Source organism: Mobula birostris, chromosome 14 (assembly GCF_030028105.1).
Source record: "Mobula birostris isolate sMobBir1 chromosome 14, sMobBir1.hap1, whole genome shotgun sequence".
Classification (NCBI taxonomy): Eukaryota; Metazoa; Chordata; class Chondrichthyes; order Myliobatiformes; family Myliobatidae; genus Mobula; species Mobula birostris.
The window spans coordinates 7,052,739-7,071,948 of record NC_092383.1 but is presented as its reverse complement, the minus strand read 5'-3'; the positions used below and the strand labels follow the sequence as shown (position 1 = coordinate 7,071,948).

Here is a 19,210-nt window from a genome sequence, read left to right as displayed (position 1 = left end):
TTTCCATCCTAACATTTTTTAGTTTTAATCAGTGTAGGTAATTCTGTAATCATGTATTTGTCAGAGCATAAAGCTACAAAGATAAGGCTACAATATTAACCTTAAGATAGAAACAGAATTCCAGATATTATACTCTATTCAGCCTCAGTATGTTCAGTGATAAAATCTCCAAGAAATATTTGCTCTCTCACATTTACCTTTAGTTAAGCTATCATTCCAAGACCTATTATTTCATTCAAATTATTGATTAGAAATCAGACTTCATATGTTGCTTTTTAGATAAGCATTACGAGAACAACATAATTTGCTTGGGGAGTCTCAAATTACAGAAGTATGTGGTCTTAAAATTTCAAGCTCAAATGGATTTTTCCCCAATTTATCATTTTCACTCCTTTTTAAAATTAATATATCTATCCATATTTGTCTCATAGAATTCCTTGCAGCCAAAAAAATCTTCTGTGGTTATTTTTATGTCCTGTATGTCTGGTCGCCTAGTGTTGTCTCTTTGACTATTTCTCTCAGGTCGTATCTGGGTTCCAGAAATGTGTACTTAATAAAGTACTTTATACTCTATTGTCGCCAAACAATTGATACTAGAACGTACAATCATCACAGCGATGTTTGATTCTGCGCTTCACGCTCCTTGGAGTACAAATTGATAGTAAATATTAAAAATTTTTAATTATAAATCATAAATAGAAAATAGAAAAGGGAAAGTAAGGTAGTGCAAAAAAACTGAGAGGCAGGTCCGGATATTTGGAGGGTACGGCCCAGATCTGGGTCAGGATCTGTTCAGCAGTCTTATCACAGTTGGAAAGAAGCTGTTCCCAAATCTGGCCGTACGAGTCTTCAAGCTCCTGAGCCTTCTCCTGGAGGGAAGAGGGATGAAAAGTGTGTTGGCTGGGTGGGTCGTGTCCTTGATTATCCTGGCAGCACTACTCCAGCAGCGTGCGGTGTAAAGTGAATCCAAGGACGGAAGATTGGTTTGTGTGATGTGCTGGGCTGTGTTCACGATCTTCTGCAGCTTCTTCTGGTCTTGGACAGGACAACTTCCGTACCAGGTTGTGATGCACCCTAGAAGAATGTTTTCTACGGTGCATGTATAAAAATTAGTGAGGGTTTTAGGGGACAGGCCAAATTTCTTTAGCTTTTTCAGAAAGTAAAGGAGCTGGTGGGCCTTCTTGGCAGTGGACTCTGCTTGGTTGGACCAAGTCAGGTCATTTGTGATATTGACCCCGAGGAACTTAAAGCTTTTGACCTGTTCCACTTGTGCACCACCGATGTAAATGGGGTTGTGTGGTGTGCTACTCCTTCTGAAGTCAACAACCAACTCCTTCGTCTTGCTGACGTTGAGGGATAGGTTATTGTCTTCGCAGCATGCCACCAGGTTCTTAATTTCCTCTCTGTACTCAAATTCATCATTACCCGAGATACGGCCTGCAATTGTGGTGTCATCAGCAGCAAACTTATATATTGAGTTCGATGGAAAGTATTTTCCATGTTGTCAATAAATATAGTCAAGAATTGTGATTAAACAAGTTAAGTTGGCAGAATTTTAATTGCAATGAAATGGTATAATAAAATTAAGTATGAAAAGCAAGCAAACTTGGACATTTTATTCAGTTTCTATCAGCGTTACTCATCAAACAGACTTTGCATTTACCTATATTTGTGGGAGTTTCATCAATAAGTGGTAGTGGATTTGGCCCAGTAAGTAACAGGTAAAGCCCTCCCAATCACTGAGTACATCTATATGAAATATAGTCATAGGAAAGAAGCATCTATCGTCAAAGATCCTTATCACCCCGAACATGCTCTTTACTCACTTCTGCCATCAGGCAGAAGGTACGAGTGCCTCAGGACCCACACCACCTGGTTCAAGGACAGTTACTATCCCTCAACCATCAGGTTCTCCAACAAAAGTGGATAATTATACTCATCTAATTCTGATGTTCCCACAACCAATGATCTCACTTTAAGGATTCTTTATCTTGTTATTTCATGCTCTCATTATTTATTGCTATTTATTTATAGTTGGATTTGCACAGTTTGTTGTCATCTATGCTCTATCTCCTTCATTGATCCTGTTTACAGTTACTATTCTATAGATGTGAAGAGTATGCCCATAGGAAAAAGAATCTCAGGGTTGTATGTGGTGACATGCATGTACTCTGATAATAAATTTTACTTTGAACTTGAACTTCGATCTTTAAATCTAGAGCTTTGTCTGTGCTGGTATTCCTGCCATTCAGGAGCACAAGTCTTCAGTAATGTAGTATTGTGTCTGGTTTTGCATATTGCAAACATTTTACTTACCCTGTTGTAGAGAACATATTGTCAAGCTGGAGGGGGCATTTAGAGATTTAAAAGGATGCAATTTGAGAGGGAGAAGCAAAAATCAGATGCATCATGTGAGCAAAGGAATAAAGGGAATTACAGAGGCATAAGAGAGAAGCTTGCTCAGATGGATTGGAGGAGGATACTGGCAGGGATGATGGCAGAGCAGAAATGGCTGGAGTTTCAGGGAATAGCTCACACGGCGCAGGATAGATATGTCCCACAGAGGAAAAAGTTCTCAAATGACAGGGGTAGGTAACTGTGGCTGACAAGGGAAATTAAGGACTGCATAAAAGCCAAGGAAAGGGCATCTAATGTAGCAAAAGTGAGTGGGAAGTTGGGTGATTGGGAGGCTTTTAAAATCCAACAAAAGGCAACTAAAATAAGTACAAGAAAGGAAAAGGTGAAATACAGTACAAGGACAAACTAGCCAATAATATAAAGCAGGATGCTACAAGGGAGGGGAGAGTTGACACTGGACCACTGGAAAATGATACTGGTTAGGTAGTAATGGAGGACGAAGAAATGGCAAATGAACTTAATAAGTACTTTGCTTCAGTCTTTACTGTAGAAGAATTTTACAAAGGAAAAAGCCTCAGGCAAACTGAAAGGCTTTAAGGTGGGGGTCACCTGGACGAGATGGACTACATCCCAAAGTCCTGAAGGAAGTTGCTGAAGAGATAATGGACACATTGGTCATGATCTTTCGAGAATCACTCGATCCTGGCGTGGTCCTGGAGGACTGGAAAATTGTAAACGTCACTCCACTCTTTAAGAAGGGAGGAAGGCAAAAGAAAGGAAATTACAGGCTAGTTAACCTAACCTCAGTGGTTGAGAAAGTGTTGGAGTCCATTATTAAGGACGAGGCTTCAGGGTATTCAGAGGCTAATGATAAAATAAGTCAGCATGCTTTCTGTGAAGGAAAATCTTGCCTGACAAATCTGTTCAAGTTCTTTGAGGAAGTAACAAGCAGGGTGGACAAAGGAGAGGCAGTGGATGTCATTTACTTGGATTTTCAGAAGGCATTTGATAAGGTGTCACACATGAGGCTGCTCAACAAGATAAAATCCCATGGCATTACAGAAATGATACTGGCATGGATAGAAGAATGACTGACAGCCAGGAGGTAATGAGTGGGAATAAAGGGGGCCTTTTCTGGTTTGGTGACACTGACTCGTGGTGTTCTTCAGGGGTCAGTATTTGGACTGCTACTTTTCACATTGTTTGTCAGTGATTTAGATAATGGAATTGATGGCATTGTGGCAAAGTTTGCGGATGATATGAAAATAAGCAGGGGGTAGGTAGTGCTGAGGAAGCAATGCGATTGCAGCAGGACTCAGATAAATTGGAAGAATGGACAGAAAAGTGGCAGATGGAATACAGTGTTGGAAAATGTACAATAATGTATTTTGGTAAAAGGAACTATTATCTAAATGGGGAGAAAACTCAAACTTCAGAAGTGTGACTTGTCTAAAAGGGACGAGTTGCACTTGAATTCAAGGAGGACCAATATCCTTGCAGGCAGGTTTGTTACAGCTCTTGGGAATAGTTTAAACTAATGTGGCAGGGGATAGTAACCAGTATGATAGAGCTGAGGATGAGCCAACAGTTGTACAAGTAGATGATGTAATATGCAGTATGAATGTAAGGAAGGACAAGCCAATGATTTGGTACAACTGCAGACAGAGCAAAGAGTTAAGTTGTACCACAGAGGCAAAATTCATAAGGGTGAAAAATGCTGGACTGAAGGTGCTGTATTTAAATGCACATAGCATTCAGAATAAGGGGGACGAACTTGTGGCGCAACTAGAGATTAGTTGGTATGATGTTGTGGGCATCACTGAGTTGTGGCTGAAAGAAGGTCATAGTTGGGAGTTTCAACAACAAATGATATACTTTATATCGAAAGGACAGGCAGGAAGTTATAGGAGTGGCGCCGCTCTGTTGGTAAGAAATGGAATTACATCTTTAGAAAAAGGTGACAGATGGATAAGTCATCTGGACCAGATAGACTACATCCCAGAGTCCTGAGAAAGGTTGCTGAAGAGATAACCAATGCATTGGTCATGATCCTTCACGAAATACTAGATTCTGGCATGGTCCCAGTGGACTGGAAGATTGCAAATGTCACTCCACTCTTTAAGGAGGAAGGAAGGCAAAATAAAGGAAATTACAGACCAGTTAGCCTAACCTCATGGTTGGGAAAGTGTTGGAGTCTATTACTAAGGATGAGATTCAGGGTACTTGGGGACTAATGATAAGATAAGTTAAAGTCAGCATGCTTTTTGTAAAGGAAAATTTTATTTGACAAATCTGCTAAAGTTCTTTGAGGAAGTAACAAGCAGGGTGGACAAAGGAGAAGGACTGGATGTCATTGACTTGGATTTTCAGAAGGCATTTGATAAGGTGCCACACATGAGGCTACTTAACAAGGTAAAATCCTATGGCATTACAGGAACGATACTGGCATGAATAGAGGAATGACAGGCAGGATGCAGGTTGGCTGCCGCCAGCGACTAATGGTGTTCCTCAGGAGTTAGTATTGGGACCGCTACTTTTCACATTGTTTATCAATGATTTGGTTAATGGAATTACAAACAAAAGAAAATCTGTAGATGCTGGAAATCCAAGCAACACACACAAAATGCTGGAAGAAGAAGCCAGAATGAGAAAAGAATGATGAACATGAGTGAGAATGAAGGGGAAGGAGTCATCAGGAGATGAAGAATTTTTGCATGGGAAGATACGCCTGTATATATTTGGTACCTCCATTCACAATGTACATCCATCAAAAAGGAAAAGCAGAATGAAACATTAGATGACAAAAAGAGAAGGAATAATAAGGGAAAAAAAGAGCAGGATGGGTAAAGGCAGAAGCTAGAATGTCCCATTCCTTTTCATTCCTGATGAAGGTTCCTGGCCTGAAATGTCAACTGTTTATTCATCTCCACAGATGCTGCCTGACTTGTTGAGTTCCTTCAGAATTTTATCAATAAAGAAAATTGATACAAGATAAGACAGGAAGCATATTCTCCAACTTATTATGTACACATCATGGGACAACAACCAGTTATGTATATATAAGATTATAACACATTTCCTATCATGCATTATTGACATTATTCTTTTCATACCTAGTGCCATTTAACACTGGGCTGTTTATTTTACCCATTACTGATAATTTCCTAGAAATATAGCATAATAAACTAAGAACCCTGAACCTGTAAAAAAAACACCTGTTATACATACTTCCTCTTCCCATATTTGTCTGGTAACATATCCTTAGTGCCATTTGTCTTCATTCTACCATGTGGCCAAGTGGTTAAGGCATTTGACTAGCGATCTGAAGGTCGTGAGTTCGAGCCCCAGCTGAGGCAGCGTGTTGTGTCTTTGAGCAAGGCATTTAACCACACAGTGCTCTGCGACGACACTGGTGCCAAGCTGTATGGGTCCTAATGCCCTTCCCTTGGACAACATCAGTGTCGTGGAGAGGGGAGACTTGTAGCATGGGCAACTGCTGGTCTTCCATACAATCTTGCCCAGGCCTGCGCCCTGGAGAGTGAAGACTCGCAAGACTAACGGATGCCTTTATTATTATTATCAACTCTACATTCAACTTGCTCTGCTCAGGTGACCCTTGATCTTCACTCCCCCCAAATACCACAGTAAGCAATCTTTTTTCTCTCCCTTCCAACATGAATCCACACCAGCAAAGAGCTTGGAGACACAAGAGACTGCAGATGCTGGAATCAGAAGAACCAAACAACTGTCCTGATGGAGAGTTCCAACCCAGAGCTTTAACAATTCCTCACCAAGATTCTGCTTGACCTGCTGGGTTCCTCCAGTAGATTGTTACTCCAGTTAACAGCTTGCCAGGTTCTGACCTGGTCATGGGACTTGCTAAATGCTTCTTAATTCACATCCTCTAGTAAAGGAATCTTAAAAGGGCTTAAAGAAGCCTAGTTATTGGGAATTTGCAGGAAAATATACCTGTCTAGAGCAATGAGCTGCTGGCTTCTTGCAACAATAACTGCCATAAAACTATAAGATGTAGGAATAGAATTAGGCCATTTGACCCATCATGATGGCTGATCAATTTCCCTCTCAGCCCCAATCTCCTGCCATCTCCTCATAACCATTCATGCTCTTGACTAATCAAGAATCTATCAACTTTTGCCTTAAGTATACTCAATGACTTGGTCTCCGCAGCTACCTGTGGCAATGAATTCCACAGATTCACCATTCTCTGGCTAAAGAAATTCCTCCTCATCTCTGTTCTAGATGGATATCCTTCTATTCTGGGGTTGTACCCACTGGTCCTAGACTCTCCCACCAAGAGGAAGCATCCTCTCCACATAAACTCTATCAAGGCTTTTTGACATTTGATAGGTTTCAATGAGGTCATCCCTCATTCTTCTGAATTCCAGTCAGTACAGGTCAGAGCCATCAAACACTCCTCGTATTTCATTCCCAGAATCATTCTCGCGAACCCCCTCTATACTTTCTACAATATCAGCACATCCTTTCTAAGATAAGTGGCCCAAAACTGTTCACAATGCTCCAAATAAGGCCTTACCAGTGTCTTATAAAGCTTCAACATTACATCCTTCCAAACATTTGGAAAATATATTAAACTGCTAACACTGGGATCCCAGCCAGTTGAGAACCTTCTGGAGATGAAAAGGTTGAGTGATCAATAAAAGAATTGCAACATTCATTCTGATCCATTTTTTTCTCCCACTAAAATATTCCTAGATTCCAATTACTACACCTTGAGCATTTCAGCTTTCAAGGCTGCCTATCAAACTATGAGTACAGCTGCCATCCAAGTTATATAAGGACACAAATAAGCAGTGGAGGCTACCTCAGAAAATACATTCCAGAAAAGGTTAGATAGATTTTAGCATAGTAGGCGAATTAAGGGTTATGGGGAAAAGGCAGGTAGGTGGAGACGAGTCCATGACCAGATCAGCCATGATCTTATTGAATGGCGGAGCAGGCTCGGCGGGCCAGATGGCCTACTCCTGCTCCGATTTCCTATGCTAACTGTTTACTCGGCTTTTTGCTACAGATTCAAGCTTTGAAATATCTCGTGATAATGAGATCATGCCAGAGAGAGAGCAACTCTTTATTTCCAACTTGGAGAGCTTCCTGGATTCCTGAACCAACAACATTTCTCTGTAAGTGTCCAGCTCTTTGATCTGGATGTCGAAGTCATTGGTGAAAACGTAAGAATGCTCAGAGGTCTATCCTCCCATTCTTGTCTACAATGCTCCCCAAGATGAATGATGACTTTCTAACAGTGACTGGTATCATTGATTGCTACTCCGGAATGACCTTAATAAACATACATTAGTTTCAGTTGGTGTACGAACTTCTGCAATTATTCATGGCTAATGTGAATCAATGAGGAAAAGCCAGATACTGCTACCTTTAGTGTTTAAATTTTTGCATAATGTGTACATAGGAAAACTATGTTCAAACAGTAAGAGATCAAAGTGGTGTTTTTTTTAATACAAGCTTTCATTCTTGAATCAATTTAACAACAAATATTTTTGTTATACTCAAATTGAAAACAATTCTGAAAGTAGATGGATACATCTACATGGAGGTACACGGATGGTAGGGGCATGGAGGGATATGATCATAGTGCAGGTTGATGACAGTAGGCAGTTTAAATGGTTTCAGTATGGACTACATGGGCCGACGGGCCTGCTTCTGTGCTGTACTTTTCTATAACTCTATAAAGGGTCTCAACCTGAAATGTCAACTTTTTATTCAGATGCTGCCTGACCTGTTGGGTTCCTCCAGCATTTTGTTTGTGGATTTCCAGCATCTGCAGAATTTCTTGTGCTTATGACAACTAAAATCCTGCAGTTTGCCACTTTGAGTTCATTACTGATTTGTTAGTTTTCTATCCTTATGTTGTCCCAGCAGAGATTGCACTTTCTGAGGAAGCTTAAACAAGCATCACTCCCCACTAACAACTTAACTACATTCTACAGAGGTGTGGTTGAGAGTGTGCTGACCTTTTGCATCACAACCTGGTACTCCAGCTGCAGTGCTGTCGACAAAAAAGCCTTGCAGAGAGTGGTTAGGGGAGCAGAGAAGGTTATTGGGGTCTCCCTACCTTCTGTCCAAGACCTCTTTCAGAGTCGATGCCCTCCAGAAGACACGGTACATCATTAAAGACCCCTCGCACCCTCTCCATGAACTGTTTGTTCTTCTGCCATCAGGCAAACGTTACAGGAGCATCAAAACTAAAACCACAAGGCTACTAAACAGCTTCCTCCCACAGGCAGTCAGACTGCTAAATAGCTGCTCTACCTGACTCTGCTTTGGACACTTTTAACTTGCACTGGATACTTATAACTTTATTTTAACTGACATGTGGCTGTAGTGTTTTACTATTTATTATTATGTTTATTATTTAGTGTTGCGTTTGTTATGTTATGATTGCACTGCTCCTGGGAAACTCTGTCTCATTCTGCCCTGCAGAGCTGATGTATGGTTAGAATGACAATAAAGTTTTTTGAATCTTGAATCTTGATTATAGATCCTGGGTTCTTCACTCGGGATTTTGACTAAAAGTATTTGTAGCCACTGAGCAATGCAGCAACATGTCTCACAAAGGGGAACTATGGCATCGAATAACGTAACACAGAGTTACCAGATCACAAATGCAAATTGATTCTAAACACTAGTCCCTTCAACGATATTATCTGTTAAACAAAATTATCTTCTGATCAGTATTGTCACTGGAAGCAGACAAATATTAAATAGCTGCTTTAGACTGGATTTTGTAACTGGAGTAGATGCAGCAAATTATAGTATTCTTTGCTTAAGGACACTATGTGAACCTTTGCTGAGATCTGCTAATATGTTTGCTTTCACAGTAAGAAAAGTGAAATTTTCCTCCACATAATCACAAAAACAGAGAAGTGCTGGAGAATGAGTTATTTTCCCACACGGAGTAGTTAAGGTAGGGATCATAACATATTTTATGCAAAACCAAATGAATATATCAAACCTGGAGACATGACAAAAAGGAAAAGAATAGGTTCTAGATTGCCTGAACAAAGATTCAACAAGCCTCTTCCTTATCACTGGGTATTCAGATTCCATTGCAACTGAGAAATAACTGCAACACGTTGCAGATCGGTCATAAATTGCTAATGCTTTGTTTAAAGGGCAGCAAAGGGTAATGCCTCATGAAAACAATTCTCTTTTGGGTTTTAAGTGGAGGTGCAAAATTAAATTCAGTAATGTACAGGTAGATTTTTAAAATTTTTTCCTTCTCTCCCTCTCTCCACTGTCATGTACAGTACCATGCAAAAGTCTTAGGCACATGTAAAACATTCTGTAAAGTGAAGATGCTTTCAAAAATAATGAAATAAGAAGTTTCTAATTATCAAAAAATTTACTATAAAGAGCACTGCTTAGTGAAAAAAGATAAATCGAATCACTATTTGGTGTGACCATTCTTTGCCTTTAAAAGTGCATCAATTCTGTTAGATACACTGTCACGCTGTTTTATAAGAAAATCTGCTGGTAGGTTGTTCCAAGCATCTTGGAGAACTTGCCACAATTCTTCTGCAGACTTTGGCTGTCTTGCCTGTTTCCGTCTCTTCAGATAAATCCAGGCAGCCTCAATGATGTTGAGATCAGGGCTCTGTGGAGACCAGACCATCTGAAACCATATTAGACTAGATTTTGAGGACACGCAGTCCTCTTTTATTGTCATTTAGTAATGCATGCATTAAGAAATGATACAATGTTCCTCCAGTGTGATATCACATAAACACAAGACAGACCAAGACTGAAAAACTGACAAAAAACACATAATTATAACATATAGTTACAACAGTGCAAGCAATACCGTAATTTGATAGAAGAACAGACCACGGGCATGGAAAAAAGAGTCTCAAAGTCTCTCGAAAGTCCCAACATCTCACGCAGACGGTAGAAGGAAGAAAACTCTCCCTGCCATGAGCTTCCAGCGCCGCAAACTTGCCGATGCAGCATCCTGGAAGCACCCGACCACAGTCTGACTCTCAGTCCGTCCGAAAACTTCAAGCCTCCGACCAGCCCTCCGACACCGAGCAGCAAGCACCATCTCTGCCGAGCGCTTCGATCCCAGACCCGGCCGCCAGCAACAGGCAAAGCCGAGGATTTGGGGCCTTCCCCTTCGGAGATTCTCGATTGCACAGTAGCAGTGGCAGCGAACCGGGCATTTCAGAAGTTTCTCCAGATGTTCCTCCGTGCTTCTCATATCCGTCCCCATCAAATCAGGATTGTGCATGGCCCCTATTTAACAAATACGATACCATTTCACCGGAGAAGTTGCGCGCACTGCGTCGCGCCACCATCTTCTCCTCCCCCATATAAAACATAGTCTAGGGTGCCTAAGATGCTTGCACAGTATTGTACATTTTATGTAGAATTTATGCTTTGTGCCATCTGTACTGATGACCCTGTGCTCCTGCGGTAGGCAAGTTTTTTGTTGTACCTGTACCTCACATGACAATAAACTCAATTTAAAATTAACTGGATATCACCATTAGATGTAACGATATTGCAGTCCCCCCCCCCCCCAAAACGTGTACACTGGTTGCGCGATGGTGACACGTCTCTACTAAAGGAGGTGTAAGGTGCTTCTTCCCTCTGCTAGTCTGCAGGTCACCTTTGGGCAAGGTGTAACACCTGCTAAGTCCACACACACCCCTCACCCCAGTCAGAGTCACATGAAGCTATGAGAGCAGGTAGTGGATGGTGGCATCAGTTAGCAGCTGGTGCATATCAATAGTGATAATAATAATAATAGGCACCCATTAGTCTCATGAGACCATGGATTTGCGCCTTGGAAGGTTTCCAGGGCGCAGGCCTGGGCAAGGTTGTATGGAAGACCAGCAGTTGCCCATGCTGCAAGTCTCCCCTCTCCACGCCACCGATGTTGTCCAAGGGAAGGGCATTAGGACCCATACAGCTTGGCACAGGTCCTGGTTGTGTGACTACTGGTTATGCAGACAATTTCTGAAGAGTATTGATAATGGCTGGGGTCACCCACCTTGAAAAGAAAAAGACAATGGCAAGCCACTTCTGTAGAAAAATGAGCCAAAACAATCATGGTCATGGAAAGACCATGATCGCCTACATCATAGAAAGATAAGGCACATAATAAATGAACAAACGGTGTATAACTATGGAGGTCCTCCTAAATCAAATATTGAAATCAAAGTGTATGTACCTGAATCCATCTCCTCTTCAGCCAAACAGAAAGACCGACTTTCCTAAATTCTTTTAGGGTCTGATGATAACATGGCAGGTGTGAGACATCAAAGTATGCAGTACCTCTCCCGCCAAATTCAGTGTCCATTTTGAAGAGCCAACGTTTAATTTCCAGGTTTTCAAGAATAAGCTGAATAAGAACTTCATGCATCTGCATAAATAGAATATGCACAGCATAAGTTATATTTTAAATTACTAAGTTCTTGAATGCTGACATCTCATAACAAATATATAATCAGCTGTTCTTGATGGGTCAGAAACAATAGGATTTTGTCATGAGTGTTTTTTTTTGCATACATAAAAGATTTCCTGATTACCTGTATTCTGAGGTAACATGGGTGGCAAGTTTACAAATTGTAAGCCTGCCTTTGTCAATCATTTTTAGCAAGTTCATTCAAAATTCTGCTTTTTCTAACTTGCAGCCACTCTGACTCTACAATTGCTCACTGTGTTTGATTCCCAGTCTAGTAATTTCTCAGTCCATGGTTTCTCATGCCTACGTTCCACTAAAGGACATTTTCCTGATCAAAAGCTTGATATCTTTGTTTCTCCAACCTGCATCACACATCTAAAGTGACCAATCCTTGATCTATCTAAACTCCAAGCCCTGGAGTTCTTTTTTTTCTCTCTCTTTTCCCTCATTTTTCCTTTAAAGATGTTCTTTAAAAGTTATTTTTTGTCAAATGTTCTAGTATCACCTTTTGTAAGCTCACTCTTTTAAAATTAAGATTCTCATGCAGTGTTTCAGGACGTTGTACTCTGTTGGAGACACCACAGAAATACAGGTTGCTCTTCCAATGTTAGCTCCAATTGAGAAATATATTGTAATAAAAATATTTGAGCACAACTGTTATATTCACACATGCATTGCTTTCTGGAAATGAAGTCAATACAGTCTGAAAAAGTCCGAAACTTGCGTCAGCAATAACTGCTGTTTTCCTTCCCAAACAAAATGCTGGAGAAACTCAGCACGTCAGGCAGAATTTATGGAGAGGAATAGAGTCAACATTTCAGGAGTCCTGATGAAGGGTCTCAGCCTGAATCATCAACTCTTTATTCCTCTCCATAGATGCCTCCTGACCTGTTGGGTTCCTCCAGCATTTTGTGTATGTTACTCTGGATTTCCAGCATCTGCAGAATTTCTTCTGTTTATGTTTCCCTGTCCAGCTTGTAAGAACAGATTTAGACATTCTTGGATCATGCTTCATGAATCCCCCTCCCTATTCACCGCTTTGACAAAGCAATGTCACACAAGGACCTGAGGTAGCAAATAAAACATAGGCGACTCCACATTTAGGTTATGGAAATTGTAGACCAGAAAGAATGACAGTCTAAGATCAGTGAGTTTGAATAAATCGAGGGCAGTGGAAGCAGGCAGATCAATTATCTTTCTCTTGCCATGTGCTTGAGGATGGCGTCTACCATTTTGTGAGCTTGAATTGCTTGGCTTGATCAATGTTTTAAAGAAGACACAATGACAGGCTAGATGGATCTGCTGGACTAGAGATAATTTCCAAATAAGATGTTATTTGTGAGATGTTCTTTGGTTGGATATAACATGAAGGTTTGTGAACATAGTGTCTAGAGTGATTCGAGCTGGTTCCTGATTGAGAACAAAGAGCCATAAATTATCAACTGTCACTTGTTAGGAAAAGGGCAATAAATGGACGTTGGCTTGGAGCAGAGCCATTAACATGGTGGTAAAGATCAGACACATGACCTGTGGCCAATGACACTGTAATACAATATTTGAATTGATAAGGAAAGGATATGAAAGTGGATGCTTCATTGTGTGCTGGCAGCAGTATCTTCGAAAAATAACCATTGCAGATACAAGCGTGAGAAATCCTGTGTGAAACATGTGTCGAGTGAATCAGGACTGCGATGGACACATGGTCAGCATAAACTCCTTTGCCTGGGTAATACCTTTGCTATTCTTTGACTGTTCAGGAGAGTTAGGAAAACTTAGTGGGAGTGCACACAAGGTATTTAGTGTATGAATTCATGTACTTGTTAGTTTAGACAATAAAGGTACTTGTTGGTAAATACAGATTCTTTCTCTGTCCCTCACTGATCATTGTTATAAGGGAAATTTTTGTAAAAAAAATTCACCCTTCCAGAATCCACAAATCACCACTCAAAAATTGAGATGCAAAGTAAAATTCACTCCCATGGAATTTGTGTGAAAAATTTAAATCAATACATTTTAATTTTTCCCAACTTGCTTTTCTTTACTCATGCACAGGAGATGTGTTTTCATGATACTGAAAGTCACAACACACTGCATTTTCTAGGAACAGAACCCTCCCTCTTCTCTGTAATGTGGGGCTTACCCATACATGAGAAATGATTTCAATGTGTGTGTGCAGGAAGAAACAATGATTTCCTGTGCCTGCCAAAGTTGGCACAAGTTCCGCAGTTGTAAGTTCTCAAATAAACCTCTGCTTGCTTTGCTCTCTCATATGTATAAACTCTGTCAAACTGCACAGGCCCAAGCTTTTGAGGTATGAATGGTCAATCAGAAGTTCCTTAGACTCCACAAAGCCATTTTGCCACCCATTTAGATATGAGGTAGCGGTGGTGATGGTGGGGGGGAGGGGGCATTTGGAGAGAAAAGAGAAAAAAAAATCAAACATCAAAGCAATGAGGCCTGGGGAAAAGTTCAGAGAGTGAAACAGAATAAACTTAACAGAATTATGAATCTAGAAATCCTAGTGAACCTAGAACTATTATCAGAAAGATCTAAGTAGAAAAATGAGCCCAAGGGATGATGACAAGATAACGTGTTAGAGAAGCAAGACAAGGAGAAAAAGCTGGAGGCAAATAAATGAATCAAAAATAACAAGAATGAAAATTAAAATTGAGATATTGGCAGAGAGGGAACTAGTATCTTGACTAAACCAGGTGTCAAATATGAACAAACCATGAGTGAAAGAGAGGGATTTTTTGCCTATGATCACTATCACAATAGATTAATTGAAACACGAAAACAAATCACAAAGTAATGATGATAAAGAAATAATCTTTCAATCTACTACAGATCATGATTTCCTATTATAAATATGTCTAATATCATCAGATTGGTTGCAACAAGTAAATCAACAAAAATACTTTATTTGAAAAGACAGCATGAAGAAATACTTCATGCTGTAAATTCAGACAGTAGCAATAAATATTACTCCACTATGTTGTTCTTGGTACAACAAACATCTTTTTGAATTGATCCCAGAGGTAGAGTACATACATGAATATTCTGAAATTTCCTAAGAAAAATTTCCTTGTGGTTATGTAGTTTGGGAGAAGATATTTGCCACAGTTAAACATAAATGTTGTGAAGCCTGGGGGAGAAGACCAACCACAATTTCCTTCACAAAAGAAGGAACATGAAAAAGTGTTGCTCATCTTCATTTCTCTCTGTTCAAGAATGTGTGGCTTCAGGGACATATTGACCAAACATGGCAATCAAAATGTGCTTAAACACACAAAATAAAGATTTACACTGTAGGATGAGTGTCTAAATATTGGACAGTATGCTGAAACTGGACAAGCAAATCTATTGCTGTGATTTCACATCACAAAAATGATCCTCTTTCTTTGTAAACTAATTGATATTAGATTCTCAAGAAATTAAAAGAAAGCTTAAATGATGGAAAACATATTTGAGAAAACTAATAATGTAGGAAAAACACTCAAAATTCAAAATAAATTTATTATCAAAGTACATACATGTCACCATATACAACCTTGAGATTAATATTCTTATAGGCATACTCAATAAATCTGTAGAATAATAACCATAACAGAATCAATAAAAGACAGCCCAACTTGGGTGTTCAACCAGAGTGCAGAAGACAACAAACTGTGCACATATAAAAATAATGAAATAATAATAACAAATAAATAAGCAATAACTATTGAGAACATGAGCTGGAGAGTCCATTGGTTGTGGGAACATTTCAATGATGGGGCAAGTGAAGTTATTCCCTCTGGTTCAATCAGATCCTAGTGATCCAAATAAAACACATAACCTTTCCCTCTGGACTAGATATTGACTGATGACCTATTTCATCTGCAGTATATTTTGTTCTTATTTCTTAGGAAAATTCTTTCCACGTAGGCAATCTTCCCAGGTACAGCTTCAGCAAACTGTCAGGTCAGCAGAAAAGGTCATTGGCTGCAGTCTACCATCACTGCAGGGCTTGTATGTGTCCAGGATGGAGAAGTGGGCAGGAACTATCATTGTGGATTTCCCCTCCCCTCTTCCTCTATTCCCCACTCTGGCCTCTCACCTCCTTTCACCAGCCCATCATCCTTCCGGATCCCCTCCTCCTTCCCTTTCTCCTATGGTCCACTCTCCTCTCCTATCAGATTCCTGCTTCTCCAGCCCTTTATCTTTCCAATCCACTTGGCTTCACCTATCACCTTCTAGCTATCCTCCTTCCCCTCCATCCCCCACCTTTTTATTCTAGAGTCTTCCCCCTTCTTTTCAGTCCTGAAGAAGGGCTTGGCCTGAAACGGTGACTGTTTATTCATTTCCATAGATGCTGCCCGACATGCTGCATTTGGTGTGTGTTGACTGTGGATGCTACCCACCTAGCAAACAGCCTTTTGCAAAAGCTCCCTTCAGCAAAGTGCTATAGGGCTATTAAAACAACTTCAGACTATCTGAAAGGTTTCTTCCCCCAGGCAGTTAATCTGATCAACCATTCCAGTAACCCATCCCTGTGCCCCCTCTATCTATTACCCCCATCACTGCATTGCAAACACTTTACACCACTTTTTATAACACTGGTTACACTGTAAATTAATAATGGTATTTATGTAATGTGAATTTTATTCTATAACAATATTTTAACCTCTAACTTTATTTTTATACAAGTCTTCATTATTATCGACAACCTTGGACAAGCTCCCACTACCTAAAAGTGCTCCTCATGGCATGCACCTCAAATAGCCTCTGACAACCAAGTCCAACTCCTGGTTTTCTCGTGTGGCTTAGCCTCTAAGCCCGGCGGAAGCATTTCTACTGACAGGAGAAGGGACAAAGGTGGGTCCTGGCACCTTAAAACCAGTGCTTCGGGTAGATGGAGCTCGTCAGCCTGGGAAGGCAGTCCATCTAAGAGAGGGAAAACTCTGATTTCAAACCTCCACTGCCTTGCGGTCATACCCACTCATGGGAAAGGCTTCGGGAGTAAACCCTGAGGACAAATCCAGAGCTGGAGTCCCTAAGGCAGTCTGACGTTGCCTTCAATCTCGGTCTGGCCACTCCTGCGATGACACTGGTGCCAAGCTGTATTGGCCCTTGCCCTTCCCTTGGACAACATCGGTGTCGTGGAGAGGGGAGACTTGCTGCATGGGCAACTGCTGGTCTTCCATATAACCTTGCCCAGGCCAGCGCCCTGGAGACCTTCCAGGCACAGATCCATGGTCTCGCAAGACTAACACATGCCACCACATAATTATTGAATGTTTTTGTTTTGTTTTGCATGTTGCACATTGACCAACACACCATAGCAAATATCTAATACATATAAAAGTATATGGCGAATAAAGTTGATTGTTAATCCTCTGAAGCAAAAGGGAGCACCACATTCCTTCCTATTGGCTTTTACTTATCCACAAATCTTAACCAGGCTATTGGTCCATTATGCAACCACAAGAGCTATCACACAGAAAGAAACGTACACATAAACACATCTAAATGCAAAGCCTTGCATGGAGAAGCATGATAAAAAGATGAGCATTTGGTAGGGATGGAGTAGAAGACCAGGGAAACAAAATGGAAATGGCTGTTCAGAATGCTACAATGGGTAGAGGAGGTAGATGAATCCGGTGCTTGAATCCCATCAATGTGAGGCAAAAAAAAATATATCGAAGGGAGGGGCCTGAATAGGACTGAAACAAGGACTTGTCCAAGTATTCAACAACAACAAAAAAACAGGCATAGCTTGCATTCATGCGAGGTCCCATGGTTACAACATTGACTTGGAGGCCGTGAGTGAAGTTGAAGGAGAAGAGGTTTATTGCAAGATTCAATTTAACAAGATGAAGGTTTTAGCCCTTCTATATGGAAGATGTGAATGGCCCTCAGACCTTCTTAGTGTGGGATAGAGGCATTGGATGTCTATGGCAAGATAAAGCTGGTAGGGCCACACAATTGGAAACTAAACATTCTAGAGAAGTTCACAGGCAATGAAATATGATCAGTGTTGTAATGTGGGAACCATGTGACACTGAAATACACAGGAGTTTCATGAAAGCTAAAAGCAATCCCTACTGAAGGGGACTTTTTTTTTTGTGTGAGCACTATCTGCTACAAATTATAAACACAAGAGATTCTGCAGATGCTGGAGATCCAGAGTAACACACACAAAATGCCGGAGGAACGCAGTAGGGACTGAAAGAAGAACTGATGGCAATCTGCTGCGAATACATATTGAAAACTGTGTTCCTGTGACCCTTGATTTTTATCCAGGTGTGTGTGCAACTTCTTGACTTGCGCTCCAGGTGGGTGCTGTTCTCAACACCAAGAATTCTACTTATAGTTTTCAGTTTTAGTTTAACTATAGTTTATAGTTTTCTACTTATAGTTTTATAGTAATCTGACTCAAGAATGCGAAGATTACAAAAGCAAATTTTTTTCTGTGCAAAATGTAACGAAGGGAAACAAAATATTCAGAATTGAATGCATTGATAATGGAAATGACATTGCCTGATAAATGTAATTTAAGGCTCTTTGGGCAGGAGAATAATGTGAAAAAAATAAGTTGTTTGCTGTGCCAGGATTAGGCAAAATTCTCCAAAACTGGTTATTTTGATCTACATCTGATGGCTAACTAGCGAGCCAACAATGTTCCCAAAAATGCAACATGCGATGATGAGAACTATAGATACAAAACACAACAACAATATATGAATCTGTCCAGGTCACCTGCTGTTTGCAGTGCTCCTGGTCTGGCCTCCTCTACATCGGTGAGACTCAAGGCAGATTGGGGGACTCCTTTGTCAAGCACCTTCACTCTTTCTGCTGCAAAAATCAGGTTCTTCCGGTGGCTACCCATTTCAATTCAACTTCCCATTCCCATTCTGACATGTCCGTCCATGGCCTGCTCTATTGCCATGATGAGGTCAAACTCAGGTTGGAGGAGCAATTCCTCGTATTATGTTTGGGTAGCCTCCAACCTGATGGCATAAACATTGATTTCTCTAACTTCTGATAATTTCCCTCTCCATCTCCCACTCTCTTTTCCATTTCCCATTCTGGCTTCCCTCCAACCCATTCTGCTTTCTTCACCTGCCCATCACCTCCCTCTGGTTCCACTCTTCCTTTCCGTTTATCCATGGTCCACTGTCTTCTCCTATCAGATTTCATTTTCTTCAGCCCTTATTTATCTTTTCCACCTATACCCTCCCAGCTTCTTACTTCATTCCCCCCTCCACCCACCCACCTTCCCCCTCAACAGGTTTCATCCATCACCTGCCAGTTTGTACTCCTTTCCCTTCCCCCAGCTCATAGAACATAGAAATAGTACAGCACAAGCCCTTTGGCCTGCAATGTGATGCTGATCTTTCAACCAACGCTCGG

General features: G+C 40.7%; 1 protein-coding gene across 7 annotated transcripts in view; it reads right to left on the bottom strand.

The window, feature by feature from the left end:
- The window catches only part of iqch (IQ motif containing H), a 190,323-nt gene that overhangs the window by 104,618 nt on the left and 66,495 nt on the right, over nucleotides 1-19,210 (bottom strand). For 6 of the 7 annotated variants that reach the window (XM_072278033.1, XM_072278034.1, XM_072278039.1 and 3 more), the window contains one exon: nucleotides 11,585-11,776. The exons of the other annotated variant lie outside the window; for it this stretch is intronic. In XM_072278033.1, coding sequence (XP_072134134.1) covers nucleotides 11,585-11,776 — 192 coding nt within the window. The remainder of the gene's footprint in view (nucleotides 1-11,584; nucleotides 11,777-19,210) is intronic. 7 annotated transcript variants of the gene reach the window in all.